Below are 18,669 nucleotides of genomic sequence, written 5' to 3'. Positions count from 1 at the left end.
TATGTTGTTTTGTCTTTGGCAATTGACCCATTTTCTTGTTCTGGTGTAGATTTGTGATATATATATATATATATATATATATATATATATATTTATTTTTATATATATATATATATATATATATATATATATATATATATATATATATATATATATATATATATATATATATATATGGATTTTTATGTTCCTCATTGTTCAGAAAGTTGAAAACCACCTTCATACCTGTTAAATCTGACTGAGGTTTTAGTTTCTGTTGACTCAAACAAAGACAGTCTGACTATGTTAAACTGTCTTACTGGCTTCATAGTTCAGTTCTCTGATCTGCTAAATACCGTAAACACTAGAAAAGCTGCACCGGTTAAAATAGAAGCATCCCGTCAAATTTAAAATCTTCTTATTAAATAAAATTTATTGATTACAGGTCCGAGTCAGTATCGGATGAAGTCTGAGTCCGGACTAGTTAGTAACCTGGGGTCTAGTATGGAGTGGATTAAACAAAGTCTCCATTCAGACAATTTTGTCACGAGGAATTTTAGTAAACGACTAACTCGAGGAATTGTTTCAGCCCTAATACACATATTTTAATCAAGGAGTTCACTATTTACTGTGGAGTAGACTTAAAATGTGGTGAGCGTTACCACATGAGAAGCCATCAAAGACATGACGATCAAACTAGGAGGATGGCAGGAATTTGTAAACTCACTGGCCAGTCAGTTTAAACCACAGGTCAGATGTGGTGAAGAACTTACATTCCAACCTGCAGCCTTTGAAATGAAGCAGTTAGCAAACGGCAAACTGCGATTTCTATACGAAATCAAACAAATGTTCACTCCTAACCGAACCCTGACCTCACATCAAACTGACCTTGTAGGACTTTGCCTTGAGTTGGAAACACCTTAATACGAAAACTGCTTGAAGCAAAATAAATGAACAACATGAAGTAGAAATATCTGATCTGTGCTCGAAGTACTGAGTCTTTACAAGACTCTATTTCATGTAATATTATTTACATTTGACCACACTGATCAGCTTACTTAAATTAACCTTTAAGGTACTCATTGAAATTTAATTTGGAAAATATTTCTTCTTTGTATATTGAAGGCTCCATTGGTTCCACGGTGCAATATTTATCGCCATTTCAGGCCATCAGGTATAGCTAGCTAGGTACCACTACTTTGCAAGGGTCAGTTTCCATTGACATACTATACTGGTCAAGTATATAAATATACTATACATATGCAAGTATCAGAATGAGGATAACAAAAAAGCTGGACAACAAACATGCTAATAATCGCAATGGTAACTGAAATTTTCCCACTATCTAGGACACATGAAAGCAAAATATAGTGATAAAATCCTTAAAGAGAAATTACTCTTGTTAAATTATGGCTCCTTTTAGAATTGTTTTGTCTAGTAGTTGGCTAGGACAACATTTTACTCACCTACTTGCTGACGTCTCCAACAAAACCATTTTTACAACCGTCATAGGAGCGGGTTGTTCCTGTTATGTTCATATGTTTGATTTATGGGATTTAAAAGGTTCGACTGAATTAAATGAATTGAGGGTGAATCAAACCTTGCACAATGCCCACCCCACCCATCCCTAACATGTAACTCCTTTTACCACCGATCTTCATCCCCCCTCCCCACCCTCACCTCCACCTAGAAACGCCACACACTCCCTCCTCCTCACCCAAACCCGGCTCTGTTTTCCTAACCTCTTTGGTGAGTCTCTGGTCTCTTTGAAACAGGGTTCCTACACATTTCAAGACTTTTTTTGGATGGCTATTTGACAAGGTGTGTGATTGTTAGCGATGTTGCTCTACAGCTGATGATTAATCCTCACAGCAACAAATGTCACAACACAGGAAATGACAGTAGGGCTACAACTATATACGATGGGTTTCCGGAAAAGAAACCTCTTTTTCTCCCCTCAAACTTTCCCAGGATTTTTGTGCAATTCCAAAAAACTTTAGAAATTTACATTATTTTCAAACTTAAAAGGCCTTCCAGCCCTGTGTAGGAACCCTGATTGAAGGTGGCTTTAAGCTAAAAACAATGGGGACCTGTAAGCGCTCTTCCACCAGAACAAAAGATCAACAAGGCTGTTAGGACCAAATAGGTGTTGGTTCAAGGAATGGGCTCGCTCACTAACCTCCCCTTCTCTCCCCTTTACCTTCCCTTCTCTCTCTTTCTAGGTGGAGGAAGCTCCATGGCTGGGCATGCTGGCCATGCTGCCAACCATGCCGGCCGCGCCAGCCATACCTGAGGGCCCTCCCATAGCTGGAGGACTGTGCTTGGTAGGTGAGGTCATGTCGGCTCCACGTCCTTGGCCCTGGCCCGGGGTCTGGGGGGCGTGGTGGGCGTGCTGCAGGGCATGGCGCTCCAGCAAGGTGCGGTGGGTGAAAGCCCGGTGGCACACGTTACACTGGAAGGTGCGCTCAGCACGGTGTGTGCGCATGTGCACGTTGAGGGAGCTTTTCTGGGTGAACCGCTTGCCGCACATGGTGCACTGGAAGGCCCTGACGCCAGTATGCACCACCATGTGTTTGAGGAGGTAGTCCCGCAGGGAGAAGGAGCGCCAGCAGATGGAGCACTGATGAGGTTTCTGACCTGGAGGGGCAGGCAAGGAAATTATTTTCTGATTTATTGTCATACGTCGTAGCTCATATGTGAAAGTAAAATGAACCATAAGCTTTCAGAAGATCATTTATTATCTGTTTATTCATTTTATGCACATGTATCTTTGCAGCTAAGCTTAATTACTCTGCCAAGGAACATGGTGGAGTTATGTGACGATCGTTGTTGGCTTATCTGTCCGTTACCAACATTACTCAGAAACGGATTCATGGATTTTGATGAAATTTTCAGGAGAGGTCAAATGACACAAGGACCAACTGATTAGATTTTGGGAGTGATGCGGCTTATAGTCTGGATCCACAGATTAATCAATGATTTCTGCATCATTGCGAGATAGCGGCATGGCGTCACTGTAACTATGACAACAATTGAACACTACATCAGCTGCCTGCTGACAATCACATGATTGTGATCCTACTACAAATTGAGCACTGCGGACTTATCGGGACTTATTCATTAGAAATGATACAAGGAACAGTTGATTAAATTGTGAGGGTGTTTCTCAGTCCCATCAATTCCCGCTACCCGCTACAGGTTACGTGATTCAGTATCCGTATATAACGTACACATTCATAACACATGCCTGTGCTCAGCGCAACGTCATTTTCTTTGTGGATACATCTATATTAAATGGCCACATAATATGTTGAATTTTCTCAAGACTTAAGCCTTCGGAAATGATACAATGACTGACAAATATCGCATTGTGCTCTACCTTGTGTGTCGTCCCCAGTAAAGTGCATCCAAATGCTGCTACATTTCCTTTGATTCTGGCTCATTTTATATATTTTTTCCTGTCGCTAATATCTCCTCCTCCCTGATAAAGGGGTAAATGTAGCTACGCTCCAGTCACCAGTCATTATGATTCGGGCAGCACTCTTCCTCTAAGCTCATTGCATATATAGCTGTGTTCACGTGAATGGAGCGTGGACAGTTCACTCTCATGGGGCACACAGGTGACACATGAAGAAAGCGTGGGCAATTTACACATACGAACGGCTTGGAACTGCTAACCGGTTTTCATCGTTCGCTTAAAAGAGCCGTTCAAACGACTGACTCGTTCGCAAACGTCACATCTCTAGCTGCCAGTAGCCTTTGAGTGCCACAGTGAATTGACTTCCTTTTTCTTCATTGCTAATATTAACTACTAAACATGCAAAACATCCTTCCCTTCACTATTCACTCTTCTGACTGATTATATGTGATGCATTTGCAAAGGACTGTCATAAAGCCAGCATGTTGGCCTTCGACATCCTGTGTTGCATCCACAATGCCTGCAGGAAATTAACGTTTCCATAGCCCAGCTGGCTGGATGAGCTTGACCTCTGACTGCACCACAAATTCCCTTCAAAATCAGTGTTTCGATTGCAGCTTCATTTGCTCAACAAAAGTACACTGTACAGCAGAAGTGTGTAGTGTCAAGTATGCCACTGTGTATTATCACTGAAATGTTAAATCATTCAGATTCCTGTCACTTCTAATTTGAACAGGAAGGTCCTTGCTATTGTGTAAAATCACAAACTGTTTAGATTTACTATATTAAGAACACAGACCCCAAAGCAGGAACTTAATGCAACAAATGTCCGTCACCAGACTTTAAGTTGCATCACTTCCAAAATCTAATCACTTGGTCCTTGTGTCATTTCTGACCTTCCCTGAAAATTTCATCCAAATCCGTTTTTGAATAATGTAGCTAACAGACCATCAGGTAGACAGACAGACGGAAAAACGTACACCAATTGTCACATAACTCTGCCCTTCTTTGGCGGAGTAATAAAACTCAGTAGAGTATATATTGTTGGAATGTGTAAGTTTGAAGTATTCTGATCCATATCATGTCTCATAACTGCTACCAGTGATTGTTTCCTTGATAAAAACCAGTTACCCCTGGCTGACTTCTAAAAAATAAATGAATACAACAACGAGCCAGTCTTTTGAACAGCTCTTTGAAAGGAAAGGCTCGTCAAGATTTGGCTCCCTTTAAAGAGTCATAAATTCCATTTCTAGTGGCAGCCTTTAAGGTGGAATGTTTTTGGCATTTTGAGTCTATTAGTTTTTATTGTGTCTCATGGATGAGTGGATCTTAAAGCTCTTGAAAAAAATGTATACAAATTTCAACGGCATTATGCAAACTATAAATATTTTATTTCTTGACTTGGAGAAAAAAAACTCTGCGGGAGAGTCATTAAGGTGCACTCTGGACTTAAGTGGTTTGAATTATGCTAATCTGAACAGCGGCAGCTAGCCGACATGGAGACTGCACTATTCCTTAAACATGGAAATAACTGTGCACACGTTCTCCTCATAGCGTTAGACTCAGTTGTTCACATAAAAAGTGACAGAAATGGTTGTGTAATACAGAAAGAAGAGTAAGAGAGAGAAGTTTCGCACCTACGCACAGCTGGCCAATCACTGTGTGAGGTGAACCTACCAGAGTGGATGAACATGTGCTTGCTGTAGTTCTTCCTGGAACGTAAAGATTTGCCACAGTGCATGCAGTCGAACGAGGTCTCGGATCCCTGGGATGAAGGGGATGGCCCAGCGGAGCAAGAGGAGGTGGAGGGCGGTGGGGCCGGGGTCATTGGTGTGGGGGGCGGAGCCTGCTGACTGGGCTCAGTCCCCGCCATGCTGTCAATTCCACCCATGGGCCCACCGACATAAAACGGAGCTGGCTGCGACTGGCTCACTGGGTACTGAAACAGAAGCTGTGGAGGAACGCAGTATAGACTGTTAGTTCTGAAGGAAGACACCCTGACAGCATTAGAATTAAAATGATAATCTGCGGAATTAGTATCTTCTGTACACTACCGATCAAAAGTTTGGGGTCACTTACAAATGTCCTGATTTTTGAAAGAAAATCCCAATTCATTGAAAACATGAACATGTCTGGATGACCCCAAACTTTTGAACGGTAGTGTAGGTCAACTCTAACTCACTTAGAGCAACTTTAACTAATATAAAGCAACTTTAAATAATATAGAGCAACTTCAGCCAATAATGTCAACTTGTGCTAATATAGAGCAACTTTAATCAATAATATCAAGTTTACCTAATATAGAGCAACTGTAACTAACGTAGAGCAACTTAAACTCATTTTTGAGCAACTTTAACTAATATAGAGCAACTTTAACTGACATAGAGCAACTTTAACCATTAATATCAACTTTAGCTAAGATGGAGCAACTTTAACTAATGCAGACCAACTTTAACTCATATAGAGTGTTTTTAACTATTATAGAGCGACTTTCACTAATATGGAGTAACTTCAGCTAATGTAGAGCAACTTTAACTCAATTAGAGCAACTTTAATGTATTTTTGAGCAACTTTAATATCGAGCAACTTTAACCAATAATACCAGCTTTAGCTAATATAGTAAGACTATTGCGTAATTATGCTAGCACATGAATAAGTGTAAGTTTTCATGGAAAACATGAAAATCTCTGGGCGACCCCAGACTTTTCAACGGTTTAATTAGTTGCGTGCTTTTGTTTTTTTTTTTTTGCATGCAGTATATCCATCCATGTCTGTACAGTGTATATGCACGCTTTGTTTTGCATGTTGTGTCTTTAGAAAAATTTTAAATAAACACAATCAAATTAATACTGGTAATACTGTACAGCAATTGCTTTACACATTTATTCCAAATCCACTTGATGTCAGTTGACATTTTGTATGCACACTGTCTGCCAGTATTATTCAGTTGTGTCTTGTTTATTGTATTTTTTATTCACTGTACTGTAATGTATTAACTTAATGAGTTGCTAGTTTTTTTTAACCTGTACAACACATTTTTTCTCCCTCATCGGTTGCAAAACGCAATATAGCATCTATGTCTAGAAAATCATATAACATTTAATTTTATTTACTGCTGTACTCCTTAAATTTGTCATTTAAATCAAAAACATATTTTGAAATTCCAGTTATTATAATTGCCATTAAATTATCAAAGACAAAAATACATTTTTATTTCAATGTGCCATTTCATCATTTAACTATTAGTGCACAAGGGTGAATTCAAACTCAGTGGCATTTACCTTTCCACACTCTTGTGTCTTCCACTCTATAAAAATTCAAATGCAAGTCTCTTTTGCATTTTTAATTCAAAGCCAACACACCTGTCAGTCAAAGTGTGTAGGCAGGGGCTTGGAGAAGGAATAAAAACAGTCCATCTCAGTAAAACGGAATCCTTCATTTGTGTTTCTGTCTTATCTGTGTTTAATTGTTCTGAGTTCTGTGTGTGGGTTTTATTATTTTAATGCCGCACTGTGCTAAATTCTACTGTCACAAAAGCCAGATGGGATGCAGCAGACGTCTTCACTAAATGAAACCAGCCACACCCACAAAGGTATAGCAAGACTCATCACTGTAACATGATTCACTGCACTGAGTCCTCCTAATGCATGACACTTCCTTCCTTTCACATCCTCTAAATGTCATTAAATACAAAATGTAGAGCAGCAACAATTATTGTCATTGTCACTTACACCATTGATTATTTTCCTGACTAACTGCCTAATTGGTTACACAATAAAATGGCAGAAAATGGGGAAAACACTGTCCGAGTTTCTCCTTTTCTGTCTCTATTTTGTTTCTTTTGTGAAACCAAAAGTCTAAAATACAGAGATAACCAATTTATGATAAGAAGAGATGGAGAAAAGGCATTAAAACTGTCACATTTGTATTTGATAGATTTATGTCAGCGGTGTCAAACTCATCTTAGTTCAGGGGCCACATTCAGCCCAATTTGATCTCAAGTGACCAGTAAAATCACAGCATAATAACCTGTAAATAACCACAACTCCAAGTCTTTCCTTTCTTTTAATGCAAAAAAGTACATTATGATAATGTTCCCGTTTGTCGTTTTGTGTTTTTTTTGTCTCGTTTGTGTCGCTTTGTAACTTTGTCTCTTTTTGTCTCATTTTTTTGTCAATTTGTTTCTCGCTTTTGTTGTTTTGCGCCTCATTTTTGTAATATTTCGCCGTTTTTTTTGTCTGACTTCTGTCATTTTGATCATAGAGTAAAATACTATATTGTTCAGTTCCAGATATCTGTGACTAAATGTTGTGTTTCTTTGTAAACACTCTGTGATCTGGAAGTTGTAATTTGTAAATGATGAACTGAGGCACAATATTGTTGAAATTGAATTTATTTTTCTTAAAAAAGTTCAGGTTGTTCATGATGTTTTGTAAAAAGATAATTCCTTGAATGTGAATATTTTTAGAGTGTATTTTTTTGCACTAAAACAAAGAAAAAAATTTGGAGTTGTGGTAATTTATAGGGTATTATGCTGTGATTTTACTGTTCCAGTCCACTTGAGATGAAATTGGGCTGAATAGGCTTAAAAATTCCCGACAGGAAACAGCAGCCAACAGCCTCTGAGCAGCAAATGACATGCTGCTAATGCCAGGTTTTGATGCAGATTCAGATCATGCATTGGTTCTTTCAGTGATTTAGTCATTTTAATAACAGTGCTCGCCTTCCTACCCCAGTGTTCCACCAAAACATTCCCCCATCCCGAACTTGCAGAGGCATCCTTCACCCCAGACAATTGGCATTGGTTTAAAGAAACACAAGCATTGCGGAGCTTTTTCCCTTTGGCTGAATGATAATGAGATGCCAGACCATTCTCTAGTGCCAACACCAGGATGTGGCGATAAGTCTGGCAAACAAGGTTAAAATGTGAATTTTATATGTGAGTGTCCTTAAAAATTCTTACATGCACCTGTTCATTAAAATCCAGCATCTATGAATATAGAAATACTGCTCATTTCAAAAGTACAGCTACTAAACACAAGATCTCTGTATTTCAAGCCCATTCTCAGTCTATGGGCACTGGTTGCTGGAAATGTTCCTCTGTACCCCTATATAGATATTCCATTAAAATCAGCTGTTTCTATCTAGAATAGTCATTTACCACATTAACAATGTCTACAGTGTATTTCTGATTCATTTAATGTTATCTTCATTGAAAAAATGCTTTTCTTTCAAAAATAAGGACATTTCTAAGAGACCCTACACTTTTGAACGGCAGTGTAGTTGCTAACAGTAACTCTGAAGTCTACTACATATCTTGTCAACACTTCAACGGTTTGTGGCATCATTTTGTTACTGCAGTACTGACTAAATGTAATCAGAGTGAAGGAACACAAGACTCTGACGGCACTGACCTGGTTGTTGATGGACTGTGTGGTCGGAGGTGGAGTCAGAGGCTTGTTGACCCTTCCTCTGGGGTTGAAAGCCATGGCCTGAGGAGGCTCGCTCTGGGGCCAGAAACTCTCGGAAAACACGCCCTGCTCATCGTAGAAATCCTGAAAATCAAAACACAAACACAGATGAAGGTAAAGAAAATCTGCCAACAGTTTTGCTGGTATTCATGTTTTGGAAGAGTTGTTGAAGAAACACACATGAAAAGCACTCGAGGCAAAAAAAAAAAAATCCGTTGAGAAACACTTGCTTTTTTAGGTGTGAGGTTCTCTAAATGACATACACAATGTATATGGAGCCCTACTTAGGTGTTGGATAGTGAACCCTCACCTGCTCCATAGGTGTAGATCCCATCTGTCTCTGTGCTACACAACTGTGACTACATAGAAGGTGTTGCACAGCAGCGTACAAATACACTTCCTCCCGCATGCATGGGCACAAAGCGCAAGTATAAAGCAAGTCATTAAGCCTCCAGTGAAGACAGCTGGATTCATTAAAATACCAGCGTATCTGTCCTGTTCTATCGCTCCTCTGGTGAAACAAAGTATGTGTTCCCTTAAACAAATGTGTTTATGTGAAGAAACTAATTAGTATGTATTTTTTGCACTCCACTTGTGTGTTCTTTCTCATGAGAATACGTGCAGAAAACATCCTTAATTATTTGAATTTGCAACCTTTATTTGATTTTGTCACCGTCTTACACATGCATGGTTGCAGACGTCGACAAAACCGACTTGCACAATGCCGTCCAACCAGTTCGACTACTGACTGTTAGAACACAATCCATTTATCATTAGTTTTTTCCATGTTCTACTGAGAATTCAAACTTGCTAGGCAAAGGAAAGGTCTGTGACTTATTTATGATTCCAAAACACAAACACACAAAAAAACAATCTGCCTGTTTTACGACCAGGAAGTTGGGGACTTCTTCTTGTATTTGATTTTGGAAAATCAAGGTTGCTTGAATAACTATTTATTTTTGCTATGTGCCACTGAATGTACTATCACTTCCTCTGGATCACTTTGAAACTTCAGAAGTTTTAAAAACTGGAGGATTCCCGGCAAGGTCCTGAAGTATTTCGGCTTTTGTCCCAGCACACACAGACATTTTCACCACATATAGTGAGATACATTTTGTGAATCAAACTTGTTCCACTGCATTCTGTTGATGCTTGATCAGAACGAGGTCTAGAAGTTTGGAGGTCAAATCAACATCTTGTTTCTCAAGATTTTCCTGATTGTTTGATATTATTGCGATGTGGTGGGGTGCATTTTCCTGCAGGGGTAGTAGTGACATTTGGGATTTCAATTTGCATGAAGGAGTGCGTTTGTTCTGGGACAATGTTTATTTTGGTGTCAAAGTCTCATCAACACAGACGCCAAAATCCAAGGTTGTTCAGTAGAACACCACATAGAACCAATATGATCAATGTTATTCACTTCACCTGTCAGTGTTCAGAATATCGTGGCTGATCGGTGGACGATGTTATGTAAAGTGGGTGTGTGTCAACACTGAAACAACCAGAGAGTCTGAGGATTTAGAAAAATTCTGACATAAACTACCGTTCAAAAGTTATGGGACACCCAGAGAGTTTCATGTTTCCCATGGAAACTCACACTTGTTCATGTACTAACATAATTGCAGAAGGGTTTTCTAATCATGAATTGGCCTTTCAACATCATTAACTAACACAATGTAGCATTAGAACACAGGAGTGATGGTTGTTGGAAATGTTCCTCTGTACCCCTATGTAGATATTCCATTAAAAATCAGGCGTTTCCAGCTACAGTAGTCATTTACCACATTAACAATGTCTAGACTGTATTTCTGATTAATGAAATGCTATCTTCATTGAAAAAAAATGCTTTTCTTTCAAAAATAAGGAAATTTCTAAGATTAACATTACTAATGCCGAAAGAAGGCTGGCATTACTGCTAGTCTGGCAATCTATTTTAACAGTTGCTTCCTTCAGGTGTCCTCAAGAACCACCTGAAGGAAGCAGGGACTCTGCTATATAGACTCTACTTATTTTTTTTGTGTGCCCAAAACAGGCAAATTTGCAGAGTTTTCAATCAAGACCCTGAGACGGCATGAAGAAGAAGATTTTGATGACCTTTCGGAACACTGAGTTGATTGTTCTGTTAGATGTGTAGTCACAGGCATCATTTACACCTGGCTGTTCTCTGTAACACGTCCAGGCGGTGTCTCGCCAATTCATTTACAATACAGCTTCAGTACATCCTGCATGCATTTACATCTTAAGTTAATAGAGGGTTTTTCCATATCCTGAGGAGATGTTTAAGTGTGTCGTAAAAACAGAGGCACTCAAAAGAAAAAGACTTTTTAAGACCAAACATGGGGAAATAGCTTTTAGCCATGATGCTGCCTCCTAATCTAAAGATTGTTTTTTATTTCCACTGCTTTTTACTCCATCAAAGAATGTGGCAGAGTTATGTGATGATCAGCATTGGTTTATCTGTCTGTTTGTTAGCAACATTACTTAAAAACGGAATAAGGGATTTGGATGACATTTTCAGGGAAGGTAAAAAAATGGCACAATTACCAAGTGATTAGATTTTGGCTGTGATGCGGCTTATATTCGGGAGCCAGGGATTTGTTAAAGATTTCTGAATCATTGCAAGATAGCGGCACGGTGTCACTGTAATTATGACAAGTGAACACTACATCAGCTGCCTGCTTACTATCACATGATTGTGGTCCTACTACAAAACAACTACTGCGGACTTATCAGGACTTATCCGTCGGTTTTGATACAAGGAACAATTGATTAAACTGTGGGGTGTTTCCAAGTTCCATCAATTCCCGCTGTCCACTACATATTTAGGTCACGCGATTCGATATCCGTACATAACGTACACATGTATAACACACGTCTCTGCTCAGCGCAATGTCATTTTGTTTGTGGGTACATCTACAGTGGTGGAAAAAAGTTTTCGGACACCCATACATTTGTGAAATATTGCATTAAGAATCACTCTTAGAAACTGAAATTTGAATTTGAAAATTGAAATTGCACCCTTTAAGTGCAATTTCATTTTGTACAATCACAGCCATAATACTGAACAAATCCTAAAAAAGCCATTAAAAACTTCAAATTGATTGGGTCCATAAAAATAAGAAATTTTGAGTATTGGGTCATTTTGATAGAATTTAGTTTTGTTCGTTTTTCTTGTGAACAATAAACAAAAAAATATATCATTGTTATTTGTTTGTGTCTGTCTAATGTAGCCACACTTTTTGAAACACTAAAAAGGTTTTTCCACAAATATTTCATGATAATATTTGAGATTGTGTAAAATTTTAAGGGTGTTTGAAAAGTTTTGTCTGCCACTGTATACTAAATGGCCACATTCTAATTTGCTGTGATTTCTGATCGTCAATAACTTATAAACAAATGCTGCAATTCTAAAAAAAAAAAAGAAAACTGCATTTCTAACAATGCCATATGCTGGAATGAGCAGCCTTGGTGGAGTACTGCGCTCTCTGAGTGCTTTTCTTATTATTAATGTGACGCTTTACATATTTTGGTTTGAACTTGACTGTACTTTCATGTAGGTTACCTGTACTTTTATATATTTACTGCTTTATATTTACATATGAAATTTTAGCTTTATTTTTAAATGTTTACATGCTATGTTTTTCTTCACTTTTTAATATTTTAATGCATTATGTAAAGCACTACGAACTGCCTTTGTGTAAGAAATGGGTTGCATAAATACATTTGATTGCCTTGCCTTAAGAGCAAAACCTCTACAAGGTGACAAATCTCAGTGTGCTTCCTTTGAATGCCTAATTTCACAGCCACATTTAACATCTGCTACACCTAAAATGAGTTTTAGAAATAAAGCAATAATGCCTGTAATATAATGGCTTGTTCATTATCACACTAACACAAGTTTGGATCCAGTCTTTGTTTTTGTCACTGGGTTTTGACAGTTTTATTGGCCAACTACGTCTGCATCACTGCCAAGAGTCACATTAAAGATAAAAAAGAAACAAAAAAAAAACAAAGTTTCTGCATAAGAAATCTCAACATTTAGTGAATACAGTTTAGGGAGAATAGAGATGAATAAGTAAAAAAGTCTGCAGTGCTGGGTTCATAGATGATCACCTGCTGTGCTATGCAGAAAAAATATCAAGTGCTCATTTCCTAAACTGATTAGATTATTCCATTTCAAATCATAACTTCATCTGCAGCACTTTTGAGGAAACTGACAGGCAAAGCTGAATCCTTTTGACCGTGTGGCAGATGTTCCTTGTGTAGTCTGCAGGGTACAGCAGGCTGCGGCATAAATCCGCTCCACCACGTTTCCCCGTCTACTTACTGAAGACTTGTGGCAGAAACGCTGAGTATAAATTTAAGACAACAAGGTCCTTCTTGCAATAAATAAGGATCAAAACTTAAAATCAGCAAGATGTGTTATGCTCCAATTTACATCCTTCTACAGACAGCGATTGATAAATGACTAAAATGTTCAATATAAGCCAGTTTTAAATATGGTTTTACATTCTAGAAACTGCAGTTCACCTTTGAGTTAACGTACCTGTCCGAAGCTCGGCATCGATTCCTGGGAGCCCTCCTGCTCTTGATCTCGCCTCCCGTCCTCCAAGGCGTAGACAGTCCCATCTGTGTCCTGCACCCCTTCGTCTTTCACCACCACTCCCTCTCCTCCCAGCACCTGGAGAGAAAAAGGTCCGTTTTTAGTTTTAAATGGTAAAAAAAAAAAACAACAACATTTGCAGCAGTGGCTGGAGCTAAAAGGCAGCAGAAAGTCTATAAGAACAACACTGCATTGACCCGGCTACAGCCCTTTCAAGCAGGTTCTAATAAGTTGAATGACCTACAGTCAATATGCAGAAGTCCATAGAATACCAACAAGGCAATTACTGCTGAAGTTGAGACGAGAGACTCAATTGTGCAAAGTGCTAAACATCTCAGCGATATACGCCAATGCAGTGCGAGAAGAGGGAAAAGCATAAAAAGAAAGAGAAGGAAAACGTTGCAGCTCTGCATGCCTGAAAGCTGTAACCATAGCAACCCTTCCCCTTATCCCCCTACCTGGAGTCTTAGCGGCTGCCTCTGCTTGCGGCTGTGGCTCACCCCCCTGTCTCTGTCTCCATCTCTTCCCCGCTCTCTCCCGTCCAAGTCCTCCTCCTCGCTGTATCTGTCTATCCCCACAAGGTCGTCAGAGAGGTCAGCTGTGTTGCCGCGGAGGCTGTCCCTGCCAATGCTGTCCACGCTGCCCACACCGGAGCTGCAGCCTGCCGAGAGGTTCCCTGTGCTACTAGTGCTGGCTCCGTTGGCCGTCTGTGCCAACAGGTCTCGGAGCTTGTACCTTACGTCCTGAGTACAGCTGGAGCTCTGCTTCATGAGGATTGTGCCGGGCCCAGCGCCCATCCCATCACCGCCGCACATGGAGCCGGGGCCCATGTCGCCCAACGCCATCAGACTGACAGTGTTAGCTTGATCCATCGGGCCTGGGCCGCTCTCACTGACACTAACACTGGCACCGCCCAGCCCCCCGCCCATGTTGCTAGCCCCGCATTCGGCCATGAAGTTGGAGAAGTTTGCGTAACCCCCACCGCCACCCGCACCGCCAACAGAGCAACTTCCATTGCTGTTGCTATCCCTCCCTTTGCCCCCGCCGCGTTCTTCTTGTTTAGGCAGAACTCCTCCGAGCATCCCTCCTCCTGCTGCTGCCGCTGCAGCCGCTGCTGCAGCTGCACTTGCCGCTCCTGCCGCCGCCTTCCTCTGAGAGATGATCTGGGTACACTCGTCGATGACCGTCTTAATCTGCAGGATGCTGGCGGCAGTGAGGATGCAGAGGGCCTGCGACTGCAGCACCACCAGCGAGCCACTGTACATGAAATCCACAAGCTGCTTCACCGTTTCAGCGGGCACCAGCGGGGGCACGGAGATTTCAGAGTGACCCAGCAGCAGCTTGTCCTGGAAGAAGGGGCTGCCGGCTGCCAGGACACAGGCGTGGGCGCGCAGTGAGGCGTCGTGTATCCGCACAGTCACATCGCAGAACAGGCCTTCGCGCCGTTGGGTGCGCAGGGCTTCCAGCACGGACTGGCTGGAGTTATGGAGGTGGATGTAGTGCACGGTTTCTGTGCCGGACACCATGGCGGGAGGAGGTGAGTCGCTGGGGATGGGGTGGGAGTGGGGGTGGGGGAGGGGGGGCAGGTGTCTGGGGTTTTGCGTCAGCTTGAGGGATATGGAGGACAGGGAGGGAAACGGATACAGTGCATGGGCCACGGTGGGGCCGCGTCCCCTCAAACAGTCATGAGTCGGAAGCTCTCAAACTGCGGCTCTGCTGCGGGAGGTAGGGTGGGTGAGGAGCTGCCTTTGTTGTCCTGAGAGGTTGTTTCCACCGGCTCCTGCCTCCGTTAAACACCTGTTTGAATGGTGACATGATTAAAACACTAAACAGGTGTGCAAAAAGTTTCCATTAGTGCTAAAACAATCAGCGAGTTCATTAGTGATACATAGACAAAAAAAATTAAAAAAAATTCCTGTTTCTAACGCGTAGGAATGTGCGGCTTGTCTTGCTTTAACTGATTTTAAAGGGAGCATCTGTCTGATATGTCACCTTAGGAGCTGGGAAACTGTCACGATTTAGTTATTTTGCATTGAATAGACTGAATTAATCAAATAAACAATGGAAATGTTGCACGATAATCCTACCGATCCTTTGTTTAGAGCTCTGATTTGCATTTTCCTCCACTGGATCGTGTCATATTTTTTCCCGGTCCAGTTCGTGTGTCCGTACCTGAAGGTGACACCGCCAAAACCAGCTACCCGATCACCTAAATTAGTCGCGTGCATCACCTGGAACACCTGTTTTGAAACAAATGACAGCACGTGCCGCGCGCGACTCCATCCATCGGCTCCTCCGGGTCAGTTTTTTTGTGGCTATTCTCTGCACAGTGGGTGGCCGGTAACGCAAAAACACCAAAGACAATTCGGCTGTGCTAAAGAGGCTTCACGATGGGTGAGGTTAGCAGCGGCTGAACGATTAAATCCCGTCGTTAAGGAAACACGTAGCTGCTAGTTTCACTAAACTGACCAGCAGACGTTAGCTCGAACAGGTTAACGGTGACGAGCTAACGTTAGCTAGCGTTAGCTGTTGACATTAGCCGCGTAGGTCCCGGTCGGAATTCTGCACTAAATGCGCAGATTTAAACGTGCAAACCGGGCTTTGACATCGACTAAAACACAAACGTAAAGTGTTAAACGTTGAATGGCGACTGGCAACGTGCCTAGCATAACATAAAAGCAGCTATCGGAACTCGCCCCCTCGCTGTAATACAATGCTAACCTAGCTAGACTGACTAGCTGGCGTTAGCTAGCGCAGATTGCCCGAGACAACTAGTGAAGTTAGCATGTCGGCAGCTACCGGGCTACCACCCTTTTCCGTGCGGAGTCGTGTTAACGCCACACTTAAGTAGTTTGCAGGTGTGGTGTCGCTGCGTGTTGTTTAAACGCGACTACTCACCAGTGAAATGTGCAGTGACAGTCCTCCGCTTCTTAGTTTCAGTCAGATGGATGCAGCAGGAAGCTCTCATATAACGCGCCCAACCTGGTGAGAGCTGGAAACAAACACACACACACACACACACACACACACACATGCACGGAGACACACACTAGCAGACTCACACATGCATGCGGAGAGAGACACAAAAAAGCGACGTGGAGTTTCTCCTGCAGAACGCCCAGCTGTGAATGGACATGCAGTGGCTGTCTCGCATTTATTACATGTTCCAAGAGGAGCACACATACATACCACACAACACACAGGCATGAAATACGCATGCATGCACACACACACACCTGTATACACCCACACAGCCTCAAGGAAACACAGTGGCAATACAATATGGATAGACTATTGTTTAAATTCTAATCCATGCATTTGAATAAATTTTATGAGCAGGTACAACAATGTAGCCACAATATAATAATAATAATAATAATAATAATAATAATAATAATAATAATAATAATATATTTTATTTGTATAGCGCTTTATACTCAGACACTTTATATAGTTACATTATAAAATCAGCAAACACTAAAACAGAGGAACATCATAAAACAATCATAGCTTCACAGCGGGGTGTATGACTGTATTTTTAAGGCTAAAAGAGGATTTGTACAGCAAGTTGTCCACTTTGTGTTGTAACCTTGTTTTGTGTGGATAGACTCCAGTCACACCTCAGCACAACAACATTCATGGATTATCTTGAACGGTCACAGACAACGATTTACAGCGGCTATAATGCATACATGAAAAATGTATATGACAAGTAGTAAAGCTGATGTAAACTTGCAAGAATGAGTCAATTGCAGGCCCTAAGTCTCAGATGTTAAACTGAATTAAGATCCAGATGACTCAAATGATAATTTTTCATCACAAGTTATTTAAATTTTACATTATTTAACATTATCTGGTCCCAGATAGTTGACTATCTGGGTTTTGGAGTGTGAGGACTTTGAGGATGCTGCTTTGGGGTCTGGGAAATTAACATTTTTTCTGATACTGTGTCGATAAAATGTTTAATTGAGTAATATAGAATAATTGGCAGATCAATACATAATGAAAATAAGCTGTAGCCCTAACCTATGTGTGCAGATTGACGCATTAAAACTCCAAATAGTCTGAACAATTGTTTGACGTAGAATCAACCAACATTTTTCAGACTCCTTCAATATTCATGTAAATAGTCTTAAATTTATGTTCTTATGTTTTTGTTTTTCTTATACATATTTTCTACATATTTAGTGTGTATACTTCACTTCTTTAATTTGTAGTTGCGTTTTCTTGCTTTTCTTGCTATCACTTTGCTATTATTATTATTATTATTATTATTATTGTTGCTATTCTAAGATGCCGTACATGATAGATGAAAGGCCAGATTGGATGGATTGGCAGGGAATAAATCAAATTATAGAATAAATCTATTTTAGTTAATATTGTCAGATTTTTTATTTTTTATTTTTTTAAGGTTGGCCTTATTTTGACTTTAAATTATTTAAAAAATGACACTTAAATGAACAACTGTAAAGGGACTGTTCCAGAATTGGAGGACATTTTACGTCCCACCCATCAAATTTTAAATAATCCATGTACAAAATACTAAAACATGCAGTTGTTGTGTAAATGTACTTGTCCTGAGACCAAATCTAAAAAACTAGGAGAAAAGAATATTTGAAAAATATTCTTAAAAATACCAAATAAGTCTGGAGTTCCCCCTAAAATACCATTTTTCTCTTGCCCCACCCCCCTGATGACCAAATTGATTCTCAAATAAAACAATTAAAATACCATTTTAATCTCCTTTTTTGGTATTATTTTTTCATTGATGTCTCTTGTAATTGTGGGAGCACTTTTTTAATCAACATAATATTTTAAGTAATACTTATTATGCGTCAAACGTGTGTCCCACAACAACCCTGTTAGCATAACCTTTTATAGCTGGTAGAAGAAGAGGAAAACGGTGAATCACATGAAACGCTGGAATTAACATCATCACTTTTCCAAAAGAATGGATAGAGCAAAGCTATGTCCTCTCTTCTGTTTTTGATATTTTCATAACATTGTCAGCCGTGAATGTCTCACTCTGCCTCATATTATCAGGATCAGACTAATTCTTTTACTTTTTTCCATCAGTCAGTTTGTCCTCTTGGTCAGCAGTAACAGCTAAATATCTAGCTTCTACTCCTGAGAAAAAGCTAACATTAGCATGGATTAACAATCCTGTTACTGTGATTAGAGTAGGGTTAGCAAACAAC

At 40.3% G+C, this 18,669-nt stretch overlaps 1 protein-coding gene across 2 annotated transcripts; it reads right to left on the bottom strand.

The window, feature by feature from the left end:
- Positions 1-156: 156 nt before the first annotated feature.
- On the bottom strand, positions 157-16,523 carry zbtb45 (zinc finger and BTB domain containing 45). 2 transcript variants are annotated; one of them, XM_023289505.3, is made up of 6 exons: positions 16,370-16,523; positions 13,930-15,268; positions 13,415-13,549; positions 8,812-8,952; positions 5,075-5,348; positions 157-2,616 (listed from the first exon to the last, which is right to left on the bottom strand). In XM_023289505.3, exons 2-6 carry the CDS (start codon positions 14,995-14,997, stop codon positions 2,198-2,200), a joined length of 2,037 nt encoding a protein of 678 aa, XP_023145273.1. In that variant the 5' UTR covers positions 14,998-15,268; positions 16,370-16,523; the 3' UTR covers positions 157-2,197. The 2 variants fall into 2 exon arrangements, with proteins under 2 accessions (XP_023145273.1, XP_054865565.1); XM_055009590.1 differs by lacking the exon at positions 16,370-16,523 and adding an exon at positions 15,559-16,101.
- Positions 16,524-18,669: the final 2,146 nt, after the last annotated feature.

This window comes from Amphiprion ocellaris, chromosome 4 (assembly GCF_022539595.1).
Source record: "Amphiprion ocellaris isolate individual 3 ecotype Okinawa chromosome 4, ASM2253959v1, whole genome shotgun sequence".
Taxonomy (NCBI): Eukaryota; Metazoa; Chordata; class Actinopteri; family Pomacentridae; genus Amphiprion; species Amphiprion ocellaris.
The sequence above is the reverse complement of the archived record's forward strand: the minus strand, read 5'-3'. Positions and strand labels throughout refer to the sequence as shown.